Genomic DNA, 26,120 nt, shown 5'->3' with positions numbered 1-26,120 from the left:
CTTAAGGCCGAAAGGCATTAGTAATTAGTGTTATAGTTTAGCTTAGAGTGTCCGTATGGGACCATTAAGTTAGTTGTAAGTCATGGATAATTAGGCTAGTTTTATGAATTTTTGTCTAGCTTTAAGATTGAACTAATAAAAATGAATTAAAAAAAAAAAAAAGTGCGTTGGACTGTCATGCAAGAGGTCTTGGGTTCAATTCCTGCCTGTGCCACCTTAATTTAAAAAAATAATTTTCGCGGGTACTGCCTCTTGCGAGGAATTGACAATTCCTTCAAGAGTAATTCTTATCATGAAAAAGTGCTTTCTCAAATTAGCCGTTCGGATTCGGCCTAAAATTGTAGGTCCCTTTCATTCCTGACAACAGTACTCGCACACAGTAATGATTGTGAGTTGTAAGTCACCAGGCCCTGGTTCACAACGGACTGTTGCCCCACCCAATTTAATTTCATACATTGTATGTATATTATCAAATTTAATGAAGTAAGTTTTCAAAAATCGTTCAGAACTTCTTTGATGTTTAAGATTTAGCGAATTTTTGGTAGACTATGCAATTTTTTTTCTTTTTCTCTGCAGATTAAATTAAATTAAATCTTTTAAAAATATTTTTATTTCGTATTTCAAGAATTGATGTGCTTCGGGAAGTTCGCATTTATTAAAATTCGAATTTTAACTTAGATTGAATAAAACTATTTTGAAAAACTACATCAGGAACTATAGAACTTTGTTGGGCGATAATAGAACTCCAAAAAAACTCGAGATGCTATCTATTTGATATGTAGGTAAGTTCACACACATTCATAAATTTATATTGTAGAATTTCGCATTAATTTTTCATTTCTCATATTTTTTTATGTTTAATTTGCCTTTAATATAATGTGAGTTAAAATATTTGGTATGTGTACGTGTTTTTCCGATAAAGTCTTGTTCAAGTATACGGGCAGGTACATGTTAGTATATTAACAAATTGATTCTGTTTCCTGACAGCTCTTGAAGCCAAAACCATCAATGTTATTGAATTATAGAATTCCTTAAGGTATATTGTACAAAGCTCGATACGATACCATTGCGCTGTTTCAAGGTACACATGAAAATAGAAAAGAACTTAAGCGAATCGTATCAACTTGTCCTATGTATTTACTCCACAGAATAATAACAATTCAAAATAAAATAAAATGAAAACTTATAAAAACCAACCCTATACCCAGCTTCAAAAGTAAAACGTTCAAGTGGGGGACACCAAGTGTTTTCCTTCAAAGTTGAGACTAAAAATAAATAAAAGTATCTTCGCATGGGAGAAAAAATAGTGACGGCGACGCCAACAAATAAAAAATATAGCTGAACTCGTAACGATACAATATTTCAGAAATAAAATAAAAGTACACATTTTGCGTTCCTTGTGCAAACACCACCGAGTGGTATTACATTTTTTAAAAAGACTACATATACATACTCATCTAAAAGCTACTGGAATATTCTTACACCAGCTGTTGTAAAACCAAGGAATATTTCTGCAAGTCCTGCTGTTACAACTACAAGATCTCAAATCGAAACACACACGAAACCGAAAACATTGCTGTTCTATTTGAGATAAAGTATTCTTCTTTATGCTGCATAGAGCATTTTAACTTGACCTCACAGTTACAAGACACACAGTATACAGAATTCCTTTCGTAAAAATAAAGACAACATTTGCTCTTCTTGTTGTTTGGTCCTGCATCTCTTGAATATAAGATGTGATTCGTTACACACAAAAGACATAAATCACCGAATATTGGAAAAAAAGAAAAAAATCGCGTCAAACAACGAGATACAGAAATTCTAAGACTTCTTGTCCTTTGAAGTACTTAAATGCTTTCTTCCTGTCATGTGTGCGATACCGTACGACACGGACCGGTCACCCCCTTTTGATATCCATGAAAATCACGTAATTTCTATAACTTAATTTTGTTTTATAAAAGAAATACAAAGAAGACGTGCGGGTAAATTTGGACGTGGGCTCGAGCTGATGTATCCATATAGATGAAGTCTGGGCTTTGAAAAATTCAATTTGATCTTAGACGTCTAGAGGCAGAACCACAAATGCTTATCCAAGGTAGGTAAACAAAAAAAAGAAAAACAGTTTTTATTCTGTGCAAGGGAATAATTTATGATGTGAAATGCCACTGATCATATTCGAAGGAACTGTGTTTTCCGGGGGAGAGCTTAAGTTTTGTTTAATGTTCAATGTGACTGAATTTCTGTATTGCATTTGTTCATTTTAAAATAAATATTTACAATACAACTGCAATGCTAAATTCGAAACAATTGGGAGTATTCAAACAGATTAAAGTTCAAATGGTTTTTAATCAACCACTCTTTTGCTAACTCAAACTCACCATAACTAAATTCTAGCTTAACCCGCCAACTGTGGCGTGAATTGGACTTTAACCTTGATCGAACAATTTTATATCATAACCGTGTTTTACTGAAGTCGTTAATGACAATAAATTTTAATAATATTTAAAAAATAGTTAGTCAATCGTAACTAAAATACAACAATTTTAAATTAATACTTTTTTGAATGCATAATTTAAATCTGTCAGTTTTTAAAGTTAATTTTCCATCAAACTTCGTAGACACAGTTATAAGGTTATAAAATATTTTTCATTTCTAAAAAACTATTTGATTACATTTAATTATGATTTGTAGCCTTAGTCAACATGAATACACATTCATCCACATTTTCTGAGCAAAAGCTCGAATTCACAAGTTGTATTGAAAATAATAACAAGAATATGAACATAAAAAAGCACAATTTCAACTCGTTTAAAGTATTAAATTTTGTTTTCGAATCCAAAATAAGGAAATTTTACCAACTCTATGATTTAAAAAGGCACTTAAGAAAAAATCAATTTAATTAGATTTAAAAAGGCACTTGAGAAAAAATTAAATTTAATAACCCTGCAAATAATAATGAAAATATTTACAGCATTATTATTTTAAGCCCTTAAATTGTAAACAAATACGAAGAGCAATGCTATCATTTTTAAATTTTCTGGATCATGTTAATAACTATTAACTCATAAAATTTGCCAAACATGGTGATTAGTCGCTAAGCAATATTCGAAATAAATTGCACACATAAATATTATGTACATTTAAATTATATTATTGTTGATAAATATTCAATGGCATTTTAAATATCACGCACATCGGCCATATTTTAAATTTGTACTAAAAATTAAAATAAAATAATGCCTTAATAAAATCATTAAATTTTGTTTTAATAATTTTAAGTCATTTTCAAACAAAATGGTAATGCTGTTTGCTCTCCAGAAAAACGCTGAATAAGTCTTTACTATGGTGTAATATTTTAGGTTCTAATATAATAATACTAATAATAATAATATAATATCTGGGTGCTAAACTAAGAATTTTAGAATAAATCTTTTTTTATAATATGTAGGTTTATTATTTGGTAAGTGAACTACTAACCAAAACCCAACAGTTGAACATAATGTTCAAAAAATTCGGTTTTAGTTACATAAGTTGTAATCGATGTGACTTTTCTACAAATAATTTTCATTTCATGCAACCAATTCTCATACAATGCCTAATCTCCAATTCTTCTTAAGCAAAGACCATAATTGAAAAACTATTAGAGAAACCATTGTCGACGATACCGTTTTCGGAGAACCTTTTAATAGTTAATAATGGGCGTCCTACAGATTTAAAATCAACACACAAGTATAGAAACAGAGAGTATACATGAGCCTTTAGCGAAAATCAATATTTGTTATCTTAATATATAAAAATTCAGTGTCATATGTATGTTCCCAGTGAACTCTTGACCAAGTCAACCGATTTCGGTGAAAGTTGGCATTTTTTGTGTAATTTGGTATAACTTAAGACATAGGATAGTTTATATTTCGATTAATGGTCTAAATTGTACTTATGTTGCATTAATATATAAAAATCCAGTGTCATTATGTATGTTCCCAGTGAACTCTTGACCAAGTCAACCGATTTCGGTGAAAGTTGGCATTTTTTGTGTAATTTGGTCTAACTTAAGATATAGGATAGTTTATATTTCGAGTAATGGTCTAAATGTTTACATACATGTTGCAAATGTAAAATACTTTATATAAAATCTACTGTTCTAACTATATATGATCATTATTGTATACCGATATTCCATGCTATTTTACATGGAACATGTCAACTAAAAAATGGGAACCACGTAAAAAAGGAGAACCACATCCTTCTATAGCAGGTATATTTAAAGCTGAGACACTGGGGCGACATCCAAAACAACGTGAATGCTTCTTTTTGCGTTTGTTGTTGGTTAATGTTCCTGGACCAATCTCTTTCCAATTTTTACGAAAAGTTAATGGTCGAGTGTTCAGTACGTATCAAGATGCATGTCGTGAGTTGCAACTTTTAGAAGATGACAATTATTGGGATCTGACACTTGCTGATGCAGCTTTAACGTCCTCGCCAAGTTTTATTCGTCAACTATTTGCCATCATTTTGACGACATGTTTTCCAACACAGTCATCTATACTGTGGGAAAAATATAAAAACTACATGACTGAAGATATACTATACCAACTTAAACAAACAAACCAATGTCCAAAACTAGATTCCTCACCAAATATGTATTATGATCTCAAATTCATCACTTAGTCATTATGGTATGCCATCACCTAATCGTCCAGCTATAGACTTAGTGAATAGCGATTTGCAGCGAGAAGAACAATTTAATAATCTTGATTTAGCTACAATTGTTGCTAATAATGAACCATTATTAACTGACGAACAAAAAAATGTATACAATCGGATTATGTTGGCTGTTAAACAAAGTGGTTTCTTTTTCTTGGATGCACCAGGTGGAACCGGTAAAACATTTTTGATATCGTTGATCCTTGCGAAAGTACGGTCACAAAAGAAAATTCCATTAGCAATTGCAACATCAGGCATAGCTGCTACTTTGTTAGATGATGGTCGAACAGCACATTCTGCTTTTAAGTTACCACTAGATGTCCATAAAAATCCAAATGCTATGTGTAACATTAAGAAAAGGAGTGGAATGGCTACAGCGTTACAAAGGAGTTCAATCATAATTTGGGATGAGTGTAACATGGCTCATAAACATTCACTCGAAGCATTAAATAGAACTTTGCAGGATTTGAACAGTAATGACAGACTTTTTGGTGGAGCTATTCTACTATTATCTGGTGATTTTCGGTAAACATTACCAGTGATTCCTCGCTCTACTTTTGCTGATGAAATCAATGCATGTTTAAAATAATCATTTTTATGGAGAAACGTTGAAACCCTAAGGCTAACAAAAAACATGCGAATACAACTCCAAAATTATCCTACAGCACGAGTATTTTCTCAGCAACTATTATATATTGGAAACGGTGAAGTGGAATTTAATCAAGATACCCAATGCATAAGGTTGCCAGACAATTTCTGTACTGTTGTTGAAACTAAAAATGATCTGATCGAGAGTGTCTTCCCAGATATAATAAATAACTATCTAACTCACAATTGGCTCAGTGATCGTGCTATTTTGGCAGCAAAAAATGTTGATGTAAATCTAATTAACTACCAGATACAACACTTATTACCAGGCGATATAATGTCGTTTAAGTCAATCGACGCTACTGTCGATGAAGACGAGGCAATGAATTTTCCAATTGAATTTTTTAATTCTTTAGACATATCAGGAATACCACCACACAATCTTCGGTTAAAAATTGGATCACCGATTATTCTTCTGCGTAATTTGAATCCCCCTGAACTATGCAACGGTACACGTTTGGTAATCAAAAAAATCACTGGAAATGTTCTCGAAGCAACTATTTTGGCAGGAAAGGAGAAATCGTTCTGTTACCACGCATTCCAATGATACCGTCAGATTCTCCAATACCTTTCAAAAGAATGCAATTTCCAATACGTTTAGCTTTCACGATGACTATTAACATATCACAAGGATAAACAATGTCTATTTGCGGCTTAGACTTGAGAATTCATGTTTCGCTCATGGGCAATTATACGTGGCCTGTTCACGTGTAGGGAGACCATCGAGTTTATTATAAAAAGACAGGCTGACCAAAAATATTGTTCTTCGATTGGCACTTCAGTAAACTTTAACTGGGATCTATTTAATTTATGTTAATCATAGTATTTATTAATAAAATAAAATTAAAGATGTTATGTAAATTAGTGTTCAATTTTGTCTATTAAGTCCTTACTTAATTACTCAGCCACAGCAACGCGTGGTCGGGTCTGCTAGTACATATATATTATTAGGGAGCGGGTCGAAATGCTATATTTTAAAATACTGTATCTGTATATCAAAATTTTATATGTTACTTTACGATACTGTATGGTCATAATATTGTATGGTTAATATTCTGTATATCAAAAAAATTGAAATTATTGTGTCTCCAAATGCTGTACTGTCAAAATACTGTGTCTCATAGTACTAGAAGTTTTGACAGATCAAGTAGCTTGGTGCAATCGTCGATTATGATAGAAAAATTCATGTAAAAATGTGAGAGAGATGCAAATAATTGAGAAGAAGAAAATGAGAAAGATATAATAAGCGGAAGATACCATTATATTGTTTTTGTTTTTATTATTTCAAAAACTTATGAATTGTCATAGGTACATATGTTATTTTTCAAGGGAAGTACATACATATATTAGACAAATTATTATGACGTTTTCTTAAAAAAAAACTATTCTGTTTCATAATATTTGTATGTGTCTAAACGATTTTCATTTGCCTTATAACCGAAGATATTTGAAAAGACTAATATTAATTTTGATCAGGTTTAACAAAAACTGTGTAAAATCAATAAAACATTCATAATACTTACTTACTTAAGTTGGCGCTACAGTCCGGAGCGGACCTCAACCAACATGAGTTTCCAGCCAGCTCGGTCCCAAGCTAGCTGTCTGCAGTTTCGCAAGCCAAGTTGGTTGAGGTCTTCACCCACCTGCGTGCACCACCTGAGCCGCGGTCTTCCTCTACTACGCCGTCCCTCGGGATTGGATTCAAAGACTTTCCGGGCTGGAGCGTTGATGTCCATTCGCTCTACATGAACTAACCATCTAAACCGTTCAACTTTAATTCTGTTAACAAGATCAGTGTCGCTGTACAGAGTACAGCCCTTACAGTTCGTCTCCTCCATTCTCCATGTATGCATACGGGACCAAAACTCACCCGAAGAATTTTTCTCTCGAAGCATCCTAAGACGATCTCATCTTTCTTTGATAGGGTTCAGGGTTCGGGATGAAGAGTGTCTTATAGTAAATGATTGTTGATGCTCGAGAGAGGACTTTACTTCTCAATTGCCTTCTAAGTCCAAAGAAGCAGTGAATTGCAAGAGCTATTCTTCGTTTGATTTCAGCGCTGGTGGCGTTGTCTGTGTTTATAGCGGTGCCTAGTTAGACAAAGGACTTAACTACGAGTACCTCGAAGCTGTAGCTGTCCATGGTGATGTTTTGTCCAAGACGTCGTTGTTCCATCTATTTTTTGATGACAGCATATGCTTGGTCTTGCCCTCATTGACCACTAAACCCATCTTCTTCGCTTCCGTCGCAATGTTTAAAAACACTCCACTAACATCACGCTTTGATCTTTAAATTATGTCAATATCATCTGTCCATATCATCATTCGAGTAATTGGATGTACCTTTCGAAGATTGTGCACTAATTGTTGTCGGTTGAGTTTTGCACAATTCTTTCCAGCACGATATTGAAGAAGTCGCATGACAGTGCATCGCCTTGTCTAATACCTTTTTTGACATTAAATGCTTCGCTGAGATTTTTTTCGACCTTAATAGAGCAACGTGCATTGTCCATCATTATGCACAAACGGATAAGTTTAACAGGGATGCCAAAATTAGACAATGCTCTGTAGAGCTCTTCCCTATGTATGCTGTCATACGCGGCTTTAAAATCGATAAAGAGATGGTGGGTATCGTTTTGAAGCTCCTTGGTTTTTCCAAGATCTGCCGTTGTGTGAATATTTGGTCGATAGTGGACTTTTCTGGTCTGAAGCCACACTGATAAGGACTTATCAGGTTGTTGACAAACGGCTTCAGACGTTCAAATAATACGGCAGAGAGAATCTTATATGCAATGTTAAGGAGACTGATGCCTCTGTAGTTGGAGCAATTTAGAGGGTCTCCCTTTTTAGGGTCAAACTGACTTCCATGAAGACATAGTCTGGAAGGAAGAAGCGCTTACTTGCACCTCCCCGTGGTGACTACGGGGAACAAGTTAAAGAAATCAGTGTAGTTTGATGATGATTGATACTGTGCAATTAAAAATGTTTGAAAAAGGCACGGCGGAGAACTGCACTGAGATAATTCTCAACTTGTTAGCGAACGCAAGAAGCTAATAGTTATCTTCCTTCCTAAGATTAAAAAATTTAAAGATCGATAGTAACGAGGGACCGTCGTCCTGCCTTATGGGTTCGAGGCTGACTTACTGATAAAAATATAAAAAACGCCATGAAAATCAGTAAATATACAAATCGACAATTGAATCGGTATTTATAGATGGCTCCACATCAAAGACCTTAATTATTACACCATTGTAGATATGGTACCACGGAATATGTTGCAGCAGGTTTCTTCAACCCTAGAAAAATCAATATTTAGATGGGCAAAACCAAGACCAAAGGTTAACAAACTGGCAGCGTTTGTTAAGTCTTGGTAGCTTAGAAAGAGGAACTCACTCGAATCATTTCGCCAAAAGAGAGAGGGTAGATCTTGTGAAATACTTTAAGCGAATTTCAAAAACTAAGCGTGAAAACAATGCCAGGGGCAGCAAGTTTAAAAACTTGCCATCAAATGGGGCTCAACGCCAGGAGTTGATGTTGTGAGTAATTATCTTACCTGTCTCCTTTTTTGTGTAGCGGTCAAACAATGCTGAGATTCCACTCATCGGGCATTTATTCTTCCGACCATATTTTGCAGATGAGTTGGTGCATGCTCCTTACCAAGTCATCGCCTGCTGCTTTAAATAGTTCGGTAGCAACCGAGCAGCTTTGTTTGACTTCATAATGTATTACATTATTCCATTGACAAATCTTACAATGATTTATTTTTTTATTCTTCACACTTAAAGGCAATATTGTTAAAATTCCCGATTTTTGTTTGTTTTTATTTTAATTCCATTTAAAAAATACTATTTGTTTATAAAAGTTATCGATTTATGATCATAAAATCAATAAGATGTGTTTCTTTATTTCTATAGAGTATACAAAAGATTGATAACATATACTTTTTTTCACATTATAACTTTATAAAGGTTGTTTAAATAAGGACGGGTTTGATTTTAACAGCTCGTGTCAGCCATGTATTTTTCTTTTACTTTCTGTCAAAATATCTTTTTTTAATCAGTCAGTAAAGCTTTCAACATGGTGGGTTTTGCGTCGTTATGGGAACCCATGAGCTGAAATCAAAATACGCACCGCCTCGTGTATTTACTAATTGAATTTTAAAGCAGTTGACACCAATCCACCCCGGGATTACGAAGAGACAATCCAAATAAAGTTAATACATGGTGTTGTGTCATCGGTATGTACTTCTTCGAAAATGAATGATACTGGTGATTTCATCACAGTAATACTGAAATGTTTAAAAAAGTCAAAAATTTCAATTTGAGAAATCGGGACCATTGCAATAATTTTCAATGGAAATTTAAAAAAACATAAAACTAGCAAACAACCCTTACTATTCATTATATTCAGCCTTAATTTATATCATATACGCATCCAACCGAAAAAGAGCAAACCACATCACAATGCTGCTTGCACTTGAAATTAAAAAATTGTCGGGCTATAGCATGGTACGAGTATACAAACTATAAAGAACATGATACTCTCATTTATTACACGACCTTTGGAAAAGTTAGATATTCGGACAAGCGATTTCATGTTAAGGTGACTGACTTTTTACCTAACTCCTGCAAATGAGGCAAAACTTTTCAAGCTTGTATCTACTTAGTCCTTTGGTCTACATATAATAATATACGTGCAGAAGGCTTATAAACCTATAGCAATGTTACGACAACAATTAAACGGTGGCAAATGGGCAAAAATTGTGCGCTCTATATCCTCATATCATAAGGGGTTTCCGAAGAAGAGAATACAGTTATGTAGAAGCTTATTGTCCCTTGTTTTCCGTTGTATTTTTTTGTCCCTTTGAGAGTTTAAAGTGTTTTGCCAGTATAATATTTTGTGTATATCTATTTAATCCTGCATAGTAATATGCACCCTACGGGCTTACAACTAACTTCTGCAATTACCACTGAATGGCAACAATTGTATTCTATGCTTCTAGACCTTTCGATATTCTATATGCTGCTTATGCTTTTAGATATGATGTTGCTAAAGTAGTGAAAACTTGAAACCCCGAGTACATTTTTGAACTAATATGACAGGGTAGTGAAGCTAGTTCTGTTAAACGGTGGCGTGTTTTGTATCCGGATTTTTACATATACTCGTATATAAACTAGCTGACCCGGCCACGAATTGCTGTGACTTACGTTTTTTGTCATATTGCATTGTTTTAAACTATTTGAGGGGAACGGTTGGAGGACATCTTTGATCTTTTTGATGACCAAACGTGTACCATTGCACAATTAAGGTTGATTTCAATTACGCAGGAGAATAATAGGTGAACCAATCTTTAATCGAAGATTATGTTATGGCTTTCCAGGTACATATTATGTCTATTGAATTTAAAAACGCAATTTTCATTTTCATTAATAACAATATATATTTATTTAAAAAACATCAGATCGCCTGGTAACAACTGTTGCATCTGCAAGTTAATTTCAAAATAAACCTTTTTGCCGCCAATATAGCCCGATGATAAAGTGAAAATTTTGGTTGACCGTTAATACCTTCCGGTCCGAAACCACTAGCGACTTTCTTTCGTAATTGTGTCCGAGTACGACGTGTACGAAAATTTCTTACCGCTCACCTGAACCTGGATAAAAAATAAATAAATTGGGTGGCGCAACAGTCCGTTTGACTGTTACTAGGGCCTAGTGACTGACAACTCTCAACCATTCCTATGTGCGAGTACTGTTGTCAGTGATTGAAGGGACCTACAGTTTTAAGCCGAATCCGAACAGCAAATTTGAGAAAGCACTTTTCATGACAAGAATTACTCTTGGAGAATTTGTCAATTCCTCGCAAAAGGCAGTACCCGTGAAAAAAACTTTAGTTGGCATAGGCAGGGATCGAACCCAAGACCTCTTGCATGACAGTCCATCGCACTTTTTTTTTTTTCAAATTCATTTTTATTTATTCAATCTTAAACCTATCTTAAAGCTAGACAAAAATTCATAAAACTAGCCTAATTATCCATAACTTACAACTAACTTAATGGTCCCATACGGACACTCTAAGCTAAACTATAACACTAATTACTAATGCCTTTCGGCCTTAAGATCTATTTTACTTCAATTTAAATTTTATTTGTTTTGTTTTTATTAGAAAATTTTGAAAAAAACTAATATCAATAACCATTATTATTTATTTTTACTTACAAACTACTTAAAATAAGGTCCTTAAATAAAACTTAAAAACTAACTTAAACTACCTATTCTACCTATAAACTACTTAAAACTAGAACAACCACAGCAGCAAATCTAACTATCTAACATTTTTGTTTTTCATATTTCGTTGTCATTTTTTTTTTAATTTTTATTTAATTTTTTTTAATGTTTTTTAATGGTTTTTTTTAATTTTTTGTTTTTTTTTTTTTTTTTTTTTTATTTTTTTTTTCGTGCCACCATGCCTATTCTACTTAAAACTAAACCCTAAACATAAAACAAGTATGTAAGCCGGCCAAGGCTTAAAACCCCATCCCGACTACCCAATATCAAGTGCCGATTGAAGCCACCAAAACTGGTTCTCCTGCTTCACCCTATCAGTTCGGTCCCGTTCGGACACAGCCCTACTGAACCGAAGGAGCTCTGCTCCGCCTTGTGCCATGACGTCCCGATTGTACAGGAGTCGCCTATCCACGGTTCTTCGTCTGACGTGGTAGATTAACGGAACTGCCAATCTATCCTGTATCAGACCGCATCTATCTAAAAAGAGGAATGCCTCTGTGGGAATGAAGCCGCTCAAGCGTGCACTTTCAAAATACTCGTCGTTTGGATAGAGCGCCCCGAAAATTAAATTGTTGGTCGAAGACATAACTCTTGCAATGTGACCTCGAACGAGTTTTATCACGAAATTGTCAATTCTGTTGATTCGAGCCCCGTTGTACAGGACCTCGTTGGAATAATAATGCACATAAGAAGATTCGGCTGTTCGATATAAGCCGGTACAGCGTCGTCGTAAACACTGCCGCTCGAACACCCGAAACTTCTCCATCTGGGAAAGGGCAACGTTGAACCACACAGGACAACCATAAACGATCATTGGCCGTATGAGGGCCATGTAGCAAATTACCTTCACTCTGGGGTCAAGCCGACTGCTAAAAAACAGCCGTTTTGTCAGAGCGAAAGCTCCTCTGGCCCTGGTCAGAGCAGCATTTATATGTCTGTCGAAATATAAATACTGATCTAACCAGATACCGAGGTACTTCACTACACTTTTGCTCGCTAATGGCCGCCCATGAAGATCAACGATGACCATCTTGCGCCAATTCTTGCACGTATCTCTCGTGGCCCTAGCCAACGGAGTCCGGAACAGAATTGTCTCCGACTTCTGGACATTTATTTTCAGTTTCCAGTCGTCGCAATATCGCTGAATCTTGTCGAAATCACGCTGCAAGAGAATTCTAATAACCTCAACCTTTCGGGCCGTTCTGTTTGCAATTAGATCGTCGGCGTACGCAATTGCCTTTGTAAAACTACCTATCAGATCGCTGGTGTAAATGCTGAAGAGAATCGGCAAATTCACCGCTCCCTGTTGAAGACCATTTTTAATTGAGAATGTTGTGGTAGAAGTTACATTGCCACTTTTGACAACAAACTTTCTACCGTTAAGCATATCATAAAGTATATACAACAGTGGCTTGCTTATGCCAAGCCTGCTCAGTTTTAGGTAAAGACCCTCTTACCATACGGTGTCAAAGGCCTTTTCCAAATCAACCAGAACAGCACCTGTGCATTGTTGTTTTGATTTATTCCATTGGATATCAAAAACGAGTTTAGACGCAGCATGAATTGTGTCATGACCCTCCTTGAACCCGAACTGTTTATCCGGAATTATTTTGTTGTCCGCAGCCCACTTAGTCAGAGCCCTATTAATGATTTTTTCGAAAACTTTGCTGATGCTCGGAAGAAGACTTATCGACCGAAGATTTGACGGGTTGGAGTTGTCCTTTCCCTTTTTCGGGAGAGGATGAACCACAGCAGTCTTCCAATGCACTGGATAATATGCATTATTCAGTGCATTATTGAAGAGCGAGGTGTAAATGTCAATTGCTTCCATCGGTAAATGTCTTAGTACAACGTTGGATATACCATCGACACCTGCTGACTTTTTGTTTTTTATTGAATTTATTTATTTATTTATTTCATCTACAAGCTTAAAGCTTAACAGATTACATTTCAGTCAAAAATAAATATTATAAATGTACTTAACAATAAATAACAAATACTTAATATCTTAAGAATAAATAGTATAATACATTCTTAAATTTTTCTCTGGAGAGATATAAGTCAACATAATCATAAATTTTATTGAACTCTCTAATTGACCTTGAAATTGGTTCGTTACTTCCGTAGTTCGTTCTATGTCTGGTCTCAAAAAGAAGAGATCTTTCCCTCAATGGCCTCGTTGGAGCATATATACATATAAATGAGAGTAATTCTGGACATCTTATGTGGCAGCAAAGAATATCCCGCACAAAAACAATATCGTGAGTTGTTCTTCTGGCTCTCAGAGATTGCAATCCTAAAAAGCTTTGCCTAGCTTGGGAACAAGGATAGAAATTCCAACGCATTTTGTAAAATACATATCTTGTAAAGCGATTCTGAACTCTCTGTATTCTATCAGATAAATTTTGTTGACAAGGATTCCAGATAACATCCGCGTATTCCAGATTTGGCCTGACCAGGGAAGTATATAATGATACAAGGGTGTATGGGTCGGAAAAATCAACGGAATTCCTTTTAATGAGCCCTACCATTGAGTTAGCTTTAGCAACAATCGCATCAACATGAAGAGAGAATGAAAATTTAGAATCAAAAAGAACCCCCAAATCTTTCACTTTTAATGTTCTCTGAAGAGGCTTGGAATCAAGAGAATAGATAAACTCATAAGTAAGAATTTTTCGAGAGATGGAAATTATGAAGCACTTTTTTATATTTAGATTTAAACCGTTTAAGTTACACCAGTGAGATAAATTATCCAGATCCTTTTGCAGCTTGAGACAGTCATCTGCACAAGTTACTTTTGAAAATAATTTGAGATCATCAGCATATATAAGACATTTGCTAAAGTTGACATAGTTGACAATATCATCAATGAATAATATAAATAACAATGGGCCAAGGTGACTACCCTGAGGAACACCAGACGTACACTTGATTGATCTTGAAGTATATTCCTGAATCTTTACTTTTTGAACCCTGCCAGTTAGAAATGAAGAAATCCATTTCAGTAAGACTGAATGGATTCCAAAAGCATCTAGTTTAAGCAGCAGTATGCTGTGGTTTACCGAATCAAAAGCTTTGCTGAAATCAGTATATATAGCATCAACTTGACCTCTAATTTCGATAGCATCAACAACAAACGATGAGAAACATGTCAAGTTTGTTATGGTTGACCTACCCGAAAGGAACCCATGTTGAGCACTATTTATATGTTCTTTCACAAGAAAATCAAGTTTGTTTTTTACTAAACTTTCAAAAAGCTTCGGAATTGCGGACAACTTGCAAATCCCCCTATAGTTTTCAATATTATTTTTAGAACCTGATTTAAAAATGGGGATTAGGAAAGAAGATTTCCATTCATCTAAAAATATCCCAGATGACAAAGAGAGTTCAAAAATTGTAAGCAACGGTGCACAAAGAGACTTAGAACATCTTTTTAATATTAAGGCAGGGATGCCATCAACACCTGGATTCGAATTTGGCTTAAGAGAGTTAAGTGCGCTTAAAACATCAGAGTATTCCAAATGTATAGATCCAATATCAACCTTAGGGCCGTTCCGAGGAGGTTGAGGAAAGTTTGGATTGACATTAGAATACACCGATTCAAAAAACTGAGCAAAAAGCTCCAGAGTTTTATGAACATCAGTAGATTCATCGCTATTGAAATTCATAGAATTTGGGATTCCAAGAGATTTTCGCTTAGAGTTTATAAACGACCAGAAACGTTTAGGATCGCTCTTTAAATCAAGCTCCAGATTCAAGATATAATTTCTGTGTGAGAATTTACTAAGCACCATAAAATCTTTACGAAATTTACAGAAAATATTTTTGTCGTCCGTACTATTTGATTTTTTAAAATTGGCGAAAGATTTATTTTTTAGATTTTTAAGATGAGCTAATTTTTTGTTATACCAAGGGGGTTTGGATCCATTCTTTTTGGTTCTACAAGGCACAAATAAATAAAAAGCATTAGTTAAGATGCACAAGAAATGATTAAAAGTATTCATCAAGTTTAAATTAAGAAACTCGGTATTCCATTCAACATTTTCAAGGTAATTATTGAGTCCAATGAAATCGGTTTTTGAAAAATTAAATGAATTGACATTGTGATCTACTTTTCTTAAATAACTGTAAAATTGTAATTCAATATATAGTTCTTTATGATGTATCGAATTGTTTAACAATGATAAAGGAACTATTTGATTAACTGATGCCTTAAATTCATCATGATGAATAAATACTAAATCTAAAATTTTGAATAAATCATTAACAATTCTATTTACTTGATATAAATTGAGAGCATACAAGTGATCAATAAAGGAAATTTCAATATCTCTTTTTAAATTACTAGGTATAAGCATACTATCCGCAACAGAGTACGACCAATTTACATCTCCTAAATTAAAATCGCCAATTACACACATTTTTTGCAAGTTGTTACTTAAGTTATTCACATAATCAATATTTGCCAAGTGCTTTTCGTAAATTTCAATACTACTTTTGGGCGGAATATAACTAATTATAAAGTACATAAAAATACCTGGCTCAAGATTAATTGAAAAACAAATTTGTTCAACATCTGTGATGGGGAGAGTCACTATTTTGCACGATATACAAGAGCGGACAGCAGCTATTACACCACCTCCACGATCCTCTGCAGAGTTACAGCGGTCCTTTCGGAAGACCATGTATGAGTTGTCAAATATCTCTGTGTCTAGAATTCCGCTCCATAGCCATGTTTCAACAATAATAATGATGTCATAATCAACATGACTTGACGCAAGAAATAAAGCAGGCACTTTTGTTCGAATTCCACTGGCATTGTGATAATAAATCTTCAAAGAATTAGTATTTGCAGCATTTGATGGAGAAGCTTGACTTAGTGGATAGCTCTTTGATTCTCCATCCCTGACAGGTTTTTTGGAATGAAATCAAATTCACGAATCTTAATTCCATATTGCCAAAAAGAAGAACTGAACACAGATTGTACATATTCTACAGGAATTCCAATTTTAAATGAAATGAATTTAAGATTTTCTTCATTTCCTTTCTTTATTAGCTTGAAGCATTTAAAAACGGATTCATTCACATTCAAGTTGGTCGATAAGTATTTAGTAATGGATTCAGTCGAATTAAAGATGAGCTGAAGCTCAACCTTCGTCACTAACAAGGGACTTGTTCCCGTTTGCTCGGCGATTATGGCATTTGCCAAGGAATCGTCATTGAACCGCATGAAACCGCGGTTCTCAGATCGCCAATGTGTGATATCATTACGGAGGTAAAAGTGATTAAGTAGGGCTCTGTTTTCCAGGTCGTGGTTGGGGCGAATGCTAACATTCACCTTGTACACTTGCTGGAAAACAGCTCCCACCGCCTCCACTTTTTCCTTCGGATCTTCAATTATATAAAAGTCATCGCTGAAGATGGCTTCCTCTGGATCTATTTGCACTGTCATGAGTACGTCCCTGTTCTCTTCGGTTCTTTGGAGTTTCAGACTCGGAAGGTCATTGTCGTTCTTTTTCCTGAATATCTTGTTGATTTTAGGGAACATACTAGGGTCACTCGAATTAACTGACCGGATCTTGCGGTCCCAGTACTTGTTTATTGAAAGCCTGTAGTTCTCCTTAATCAACAGATTGACATTTTTTATTGACGACTTCAGTGTCCTAGCCTCCAAGTCGTGTGGGTCTGTAAGTCGTCTGTACAAGTTTTTGAGTCTTGTCAGTAAGCCACTCTTGTGCCTTCGCAGTGCGTCAATTGTCGCGTTTCTGTAAGCGTCCATTTGGTCCCGTTCTCTGTACTTTGGAATTGTCCGTTCCATCGTTCGTTTTATTGTTTCGTCCATCTGTTGTAAATGTTGGTCAATTTCTGTATTTGTCAGGTTTCTGTTGTTTGGTGGGGCTATGTCACTCAAACGAAGTTCTCTCGCTAGGGCATTGGTGAAACGAGGCCACCGCATCTTACTGTAATTGTAAGAATGCGTTGGAACGTATTCCTCCAACTCCACGCGTTCGTTCGGAATCTGCATTACAGCAGCCAGTCCGCAGTGATCACTGTCGTACTCGACTGTCTGTAAGCAGTTTCGAGGGTGATTACCCACTTTGTCTGTAACTGTCAGTCTGGTGTCGTACAGCAAAAGGTCCAGAAAGGAGCCGCTTCTTGGATACGATGGCCTTTCAGTAGCCAGCAGGTCGACGCCATATTCAACGCTGTAAAGATTCATCAAATTAAAAAGATGATTACCTCTGGGATTACTATTTTGATTTCCCCAATCTTCATGTTTTGCGTTCAAATCACCGGCCAAGATGAAATAGTTTTCTTCCAAGCTCAGTTTAAGTTCCCTAAAAAGCATCTCGAGTTCTGAAGCAAAGTAAGTAACCTGCGGAGCTCCAGCCGCATAAGCCGCAATCATATACATCCGCTTCCCTTGAGTGAGAGAAATGCATACAACGCAAACTTCTAGCGTCTTGAGCTTTGGCAATTCATTGTTGTATATGACTTTATAATTATTGCCTTTTCGTATAAAGAGAGCGACACCGCCCCCTTGAGTGGAGTCGGGCCGGTCTCTTCTTACGATATTGTAATTTTTATGAGTCAATTTGTGTTTGTGGTTTAGCTTAGTTTCGCTAGCCATAAACACATCGGGACTGTAGTCTTTCAACAATTGGAACATATTGGCTCTTCGTTAAATCTTTATCAGTGAATTTACATTCACAGCTAGGACTTTAAGGCGCGTCTCCGGCAGCGCGCCCATTATGGTCTAAATTGCGCCAGGCCAGGCAACAAAGAGTAGAGATGATCTACCCTTTTGCCTTGCTCCTTTATCTGACTTTGCAGCCCAGTTAGTTGACCTTGAATGCTCAACAACAAGGCTACAATGTCAGGCTGCACCTCTGGTGCCTTAGGCACAGGGGCCTTTGGGGCAACCGTTGGTGGAGCCTGTCTCGTGTTTCCATTCCCTGACACCATCATTTGGGCGTAGGAAAATTTGGGATCTACGAATTTTTGTGTTGGAGCCTGTCGAACTGTTCGACTTTTTTCGGCTTTTTGGCTGGTCTGTTTCTGTTTCATTTGTTGGACCTTAGGGCAACCTCTATAGTTAGCCGGGTGCCCTTGGTTTCCACAAAGGACACACTTGAGCAGGGTCAAATCCTCAACCCGCTCATTCCCCAGCTTGCATTCTCCTTCTTTGTGGGTTTCTCCGCACCTCACACAACGCAACTGCATATTGCAGTTGGCATTGGCATGGCCAAACCTCTGGCACTTCGTATATTGTAAAATGCCGTCGTGCCTTTTTAATGTATCCCAGCGTGCAGTTTGATAGTCGAGAGATGTGATTTTCTTCACACTATCAAAACTGCTTTGGGGCGATAATGTTACCAGGAACATTGGCAGCCTATAACCCTCTCGCCTGGACTTCACCGTAGTGAACGGCTTGACCCCGATAAAATCGAGATCGTCCGTGGTTTTTTGACGGAGCTCAGCTAAGAGCTCCTCTGGTTCCGTGCAGGAACTTATGCCCTTCAGAAGGACCGCCTGGAATTTTTCGCTCTTAGGCGTATAGCTGAAGAACTCAGCGGTGGCCTGTTTGAGCACTTCTTTAAGTAATTTGTATTCGGCCAGTGAGAAGCACTGTACCGAATACCGCTTTTCTTTTTCATTTAGAATATTAATTAAAAATTTGCCCTTAGTGGCCGACTTACATACCTGTTTCAAGTCTTGCAGGTCAACCCGGTAGGTCCTAATTGGTGGCACCTTCTCCTTCTTGGGCTGTGGTTGTTTCTGATGTTGCTGCTGTTGTTGCTGCTTCTACACAAATGCTGTTGGATGCTGCCGCCAAGACTAGCTCAGAACGCTACCCGATGTCGTCTTTCGTTGAATATTTTATGTAGTTGAATTGCTTGTATATGTGTTATAAAATTGTCAAGAATTTGAAGGTGACAAAAGGTCACAAATAAATATACTTACTTCTATTTATAACGTTAAACAAGGGTGTTTCATTTTGTATCCATTTTTCATTATTTTCTATTTTAAAATTATAATTCAAAATTAAACTTACTTTTTCGATTTAACTCAAAACATTTTGGTCCTTCGCGAGCCTTTTTAAACAAACCGCCTATATTGAATAGTTTTAATTAATTAAAAAGACAGTGCGCCGACATTTTGTCGTTCTTTTTCAAAGTTTATTCAACGAATTTAAAATCAATTAATTGGCATTTGGTTTGAATAAAGACATTTTAATCATCATCATAACCATCATCAACACCATCATCATCATCATCATCATAATCATCATAATCATCATCACCATCATCTTCATCATCTTCATCGTCATCGCCGTCGTCATCGCCAACGCAGCCGCCGCCGCCGTCGTCATCGCCATCGTGGTCATCATTCCAGGAGTGCAGTTGTCCAGCTACCCATTCCTGAAAGTAATCGCAGTGAGTAAAATTTACTTACTTTTGTAATTTATATACATATAAACATACATATACTCGTATATATACATATATACTATAAAGAAATTTTAAATACATAAATTAAAATGAATGCTGTAAAAATTTTAAAAAATATATGTGCTCAGATATCAAAAGATTATGAGAATTTTAAGAAGACAGTTTCTGCAACTCGTAGGACAAAGAACTATGTCTCTACGCGGCTTGAAACGCTTGGTAACAATTGGCAAACCATTGTTCAACAGCACCAAATCGCGGTTTGCAGCGATGAAAACATAGCACCAATCGAAGAGCTTTTTAATGAAGCTGGTGAGATTTATACAATTTATAAATCTGTGTTGCTAGATGAGCTAGACAAATTTGCAGCAGCAGAAGCAGCAGCTAAAGCAAAAGATTCACCTGCTCCTACTTTGGTTCAAAAGTCGACCAATGACAAGCCGCACGATGTACGTTTGCCAAAAATTCACCCCCCGACATTCACGGGAGAATATCAAAATTGGCGTTCTTTCCATGACCAGTTTGTTTCACTGGTACATAACAACACTTCACTTACAAAAATCGAAAAATTACATTATTTGAAGTCAAGTTGTAAAGAAGGTGCTGGTATTTTACTAGAACACATAAGTGTAGATGATGCAAGCTATGATAAGGCTTGGGAACTCTTGACAACGAGATACGATTTCAAAAGAATTCTCGTTAACAACGAACTTAAGTTGTTTTATGAATTAAGTGTTGTTAAAGAAGAAAATGCTAAGGGCATAAGAGAATTATTAGATAATTCAACAAAAATTTTACATGCTTTAAAGAACCTGCAATTGCCTGTCCATCACTGGGATGCAATAATAATATTTTTGCTTTTGAAAAAGCTACCGGCTACGGTGCAATCAAAATGGGAAACAACTCTCGGAACTAAAAAAGAGATCCCTACATTTAAAGAGTTCTCTGACTTTTTGGAAACGAGGTTCCGAACTTTAGAGATGATGGACCAACAATATCAAACAAATACAACATCAACACAGAAAAAGCAAACAAAAAATGTTTTTCATCTCAATACTGAGGCAACAGAAAATTTTACGTGTAAGGTATGTCATAAAGGTGTACATTCCTTACGAACATGTTCGAAATTTTTAAAAATGGACGTAAGTGCTAGACAACGAGTTGTTAGACAATTTGGTAATTGTTTCAATTGTTTAGCTTACAGTCACCGAACAAATTTGTGCCCAAGTAATAAGTCGTGTCATTTTTGCCATAAAAAACACAACTCACTCCTACATTTGAGCAACAATTTTAACAACACAAATCAGCAACCATACTCGCAGTCAAACAATTTTTCAAATGCATTCAATCAACAATCAAGCTCTCAAGGTAATCATAACCAATTTCAACACAACACAAATAATAATAACACATTTTCAAATAATCCTCGCGCTCAATTACAAACAAACTCTTATACACCCACTCAACAGAATAATAATAGAAACACATTCGCTCACACAAATATAAACACCCAGAATCCAAATAGCTCGCAAACACATCATGTAACAACGGAATTTAATCCAAATGTACAAAATGTACACCCCTACGATATACCGCCTTCAACATCTTCAAACTGTTTTCATCTAAACGAATCTAAAATATCTCAAATTTTGTTAGCAACAGCGATTATAAAAGTCAAATCAGCCCAAGGAGACTTTGTTCAATTAAGAGCCTTGATCGATCCTGGATCTCAAGCTACTTTTATAACCGAATCGGCAGCTCAATTATTGGGTCTTAAAAAGATTCCAACTTCCTTTGACGTTTCTGTATTAGGACAAAACAAAGCTAACTCTTGTAAACATTTTGTAAATTTGAATCTGAGTTCTAATTATTCAGATTTTATTACGTCGACAAGAGGTTATATATACAAGACCCTTACAGGACTTTTACCGAATGAAGAAGTCTTCGCTAACAGATGGAAACATTTACAAGGACTGAAATTAGCAGATCCTTCATTTAATCGTCCTGGTAACATTGACATTTTATTAGGGAATGACATATATTGCGAAATTTTATTAGACGAAGTCATACGCAATGAGGAACAAGTAGCTCCAATAGCCCAAAAAACCAGGTTTGGTTGGATTGTTTTGGGGAAAGTTCCTTTGGAAAAGCCATTTTCTCTTCAAGTCTACACACAGTTGGTAGATATCGACACACAAATGCGTGCATTTTGGGAAATGGAAGAAACTCCCTATGAAAAAGCCGTAGATGAAGAAGATGTCGAGTGCGAGAAGCACTTTCTACAAAACACCAAGCGGGTGCCGGGAGGGCGCTTTGAAGTTTCACTACCCTTCAAAGAACTTCATCGACCAAGACTTATGTCAACAAAACAAAAGGCCTTAATGATGTTTTATAAACAAGAAAAAAAATTATTAAACAACCCAACACTACACAAAGAATACAACGATTGCTTAAAAGAATACCTCACACTCAATCAAATGGAAGAAGTAGATATTAACATAGATAACAAACTTAACTCTCCATTTCACTATGTGGTTCCTCATCATGCCGTGATGAAAGAGTCTAGTACAACAACGAAGTTACGTGTTGTTTTTAATGCTGCATATCAAACGGCGGATGGTAGTTCTTTAAACGACCATTTGATGACTGGACCTAAAACTCAAACAGATATTTTAGCCATTGTTTTAAGGTGGAGAACGCACAAAATTACTTTCGTATCAGACATAGAGAAGATGTACCGACAGATATTAGTTCATCCAGAGGACGCGTATTACCAGTTACTTTTTTGGCGTGAAAATCCATCAATGCCAATAAAGCTTTACAAAGTAAAAGTTTTAATGTTCGGTACTGCCCCAGCCCCATATTTAGCAAATCGAACGCTAAAGAAACTTGCTTCAGATGAAGAAGTAACATATCCATTAGCCGCTCAAATGATTCGGGAAGATATGTACATCGATGATTTGGTATCGGGTGCAGATTCAGTAGAAGTTGCGAAAGAAAAGTATCACCAAATCTCGAAGCTTTTATCATCTGCTGGATTTCATCTTCGCAAATGGATGAGTAATAACGAAGAGTTTCTTGCTTCAATACCAAAGGCAGATCAGGAAACAAATGTGTCATTGACATTCGGAGCTTTGGATCATACCAAAACCCTTGGAATCAGTTGGTTCCCATCTACCGATTCATTTTCATTTAAAAAAATCTCTATAGATAAAGTCGTTTCAAAAAGAACGATACTTTCAACAATTGCTCGTCTTTTTGATCCACTTGGATGGATAGCACCCTGTATCGTTAAAGCGAAAATCATTATGCAGCAATTGTGGTTGAAAGGCCTTTCGTGGGACGAAAACATTCCTGTGGAACTACTTCAAGAATGGCTCTCCTTTCAAGAAGAGTTGGATATCTTAGAAGATATCCGTATTCCGAGATGGGTAAACATAGAGAATGGCACCCAACAGGTCGAACTCCATGGATTCTGTGACGCATCTACCAAGGCATATGGAGCCGTGGTATATCTTCGAGTTTTAGATAACAAGAATTGCATTCACACCCATTTACTCATAGCCAAAACTAAAGTCGCTCCAGTCAGTACAGTCTCTTTGCCAAGATTGGAACTTTGCGGAGCAGTGATGTTGGCAAAATTACTCAACTATACTAAATCAGTCCTTCCGTTCAAGAATATATCAGTCTTTGCGTGGACTGATTCCACAATCACCCTTTGTTGGATCTCTGGATTGCCTTCAAAATGGAAAACATTTATTGCCAATCGAGTTACCGAAATTCAAAGGCTGACAAATGTTAGCATGTGGAAACACATTCCAACTAAGTTGAACCCAGCGGATCTTGCATCCCGTGGTGTTCTTCCATCCAAGCTAAGAAATAATAATCTTTGGTGGAAAGGACCACCCTTTCTTCAGGAGATGTGGAAATTCTCCATACCAGAACAACCCACCCAATGTGAAATAAATGAAGAAAAACGAGAAATAAAAACTCATTTAGCAATACAAAATACCGATGGAATTTTAGATGTGCTTTGTAAACAATCCAAACTAACAAAAGCCTTAAGAATTATAGCCAATGTTCATAGATTTATCTATAATAGTAGAAAAAAAGAAATATATCGAAGAAAATCGGTTCTGACACCCTTAGAACTCGATATTTCCATGCGAACAGCTATCAGAAGTGTTCAAAAACTGATGTTTCATGATGTCATAAATGAACTACAGAAAACCAAAAGAACCAAACTTAACAAATCTCTGAATCTTTTTATTGATGGATGTGGAATATTAAGAATCGGAGGTAGACTTCAAAATGCCACCCTAACATATGATCAAAAGCATCCAATTGTGTTGAAGCCAGATCATAATTTCTCCAGATTAATAATTGAAGATGCCCATGAGAAAACTCTACATGGTGGTATTCACCAAGTGATTGCACACATTCGAAATCGTTTTTGGATCTTCAACATGAAGAGAACGGTCAAAAAGTACATTAATAAATGTTTCACCTGTTTTAAGAATGCACCTAAGCCATTGCAACAACTGATGGGAAGCCTTCCAGCACCAAGAGTAAATGTTTCTAGACCATTTACACACACTGGTGTCGACTACGCCGGACCTATAGAAGTAAAGGCCTGGAAAGGACGAGGTGCTAAAAAATTCAAAGGCTATTTCGCCATTTTTATTTGTCTTTCAACAAAGGCAATTCATCTTGAAGCTGTCACAGATCTAACGACACAAGCCTTTATTGCCGCGTTCCGAAGATTTACATCTCGCAGAGGCATATGTGCAAACATATATAGTGACTGTGGGACCAACTTTAAAGGTGCTAATGTGGAACTCCAAAAAATGCTAAATGCTGCTAAACTTAACTATACTGATATTGCTAACTCATTGAGTGCATTGGGTACCAATTGGAATTTCATTCCTCCCGCTTCTCCTCACTTTGGAGGCTTATGGGAAGCAGGAGTGAAATCTGTTAAATACCATTTGCGTCGCGTTGCCCGAAACCAAGCTCTGACGTTCGAGGAGCTCAGTACACTTCTAGCGCAAATAGAAGCTTGCCTTAACTCGAGACCTCTATGTCCGGTTACAGACAGCTTGGAAGATTTCAATGCTTTAACACCAGCTCATTTTTTAATTGGCACATCAGCTCATATAGTTCCCGAAGCAGACCTAGCAGTAGAAAGGATTGGATACCTGGATAGATGGAAACGTCTACAAGCCTCACTACAGACCTTCTGGAAGGAATGGAGCGGAGAATACCTCACAAGGCTTCAAAATAGACCTAAGTGGCTTAAAATCAAGGACCAACCCAAAATCGGAGATTTAGTTTTGGTACGAGATGAAAGATTTCCACCTTCGAAATGGCCCATGGCAAGAATAGTGGAAACCTACCCAGGACAAGATAATCTCATCCGTGTTGTCAAAGTGCGAACACAAAATAATGAATTTAAGAGGCCTATCACAAAGATATGTCCACTTCCATCAAACAAAACGCATCAAGAAAACGAAACAATTTAAAAACAAAAGGAATCTGAAGTACTGAAACTAATACACAAAATAAAAAGAAAATTGAAATTAAGAAAATGAATTCTAAAACCCCTAAGAAAATATGAAACCAATTCAAAAAAAGAACTAAAATGAAGTCGTCAGAAAAAAGAATGGAAAATCAACCCACTCAAATAAGAAAAACTAATAATCAAAAATATGAGCAAAATAAAACTAACCCCAACTTACTCAAATATAAATATGAATTAAAACCCACTCAAATATAATTAAAACTGAATTAAAATCCATTCTTAATTACAAACACACTCAAATATAAATAAAACTGAATGAAAATCTATTCAATAAAACGAATTTTCAAATTCTCATTCATTGAATATTTGAATACTCACTCAGAAATCTCAAAACTAACCAATCATACAGTCCACTAGAACTCAACACATTTACACAAAAACCCAACACATTTATGCTAAAATTCAACACAGTTATACTAAAACCCAGCACATTTATATACTAAAATCAATC

General features: G+C 36.0%; 2 protein-coding genes across 2 annotated transcripts; both read left to right on the top strand.

Moving 5' to 3' along the window:
- Nucleotides 1-4,197: 4,197 nt before the first annotated feature.
- On the top strand, nucleotides 4,198-4,668 carry LOC129950537 (uncharacterized). The gene is made up of 2 exons (XM_056062468.1): nucleotides 4,198-4,315; nucleotides 4,370-4,668. The coding sequence occupies exons 1-2, from the start codon at nucleotides 4,198-4,200 to the stop codon at nucleotides 4,666-4,668; spliced, it is 417 nt and encodes a 138-aa protein (XP_055918443.1).
- Nucleotides 4,669-5,629: 961 nt separating this feature from the next.
- On the top strand, nucleotides 5,630-25,610 carry LOC129950536 (uncharacterized). The gene is made up of 3 exons (XM_056062467.1): nucleotides 5,630-5,812; nucleotides 20,220-20,969; nucleotides 21,411-25,610. The coding sequence occupies exons 1-3, from the start codon at nucleotides 5,630-5,632 to the stop codon at nucleotides 25,608-25,610; spliced, it is 5,133 nt and encodes a 1,710-aa protein (XP_055918442.1).
- Nucleotides 25,611-26,120: the final 510 nt, after the last annotated feature.

This window comes from Eupeodes corollae, chromosome 3 (genome assembly GCF_945859685.1).
Source record: "Eupeodes corollae chromosome 3, idEupCoro1.1, whole genome shotgun sequence".
NCBI lineage: Eukaryota > Metazoa > Arthropoda > Insecta > Diptera > Syrphidae > Eupeodes > Eupeodes corollae.
The sequence above is the reverse complement of the archived record's forward strand: the minus strand, read 5'-3'. Positions and strand labels throughout refer to the sequence as shown.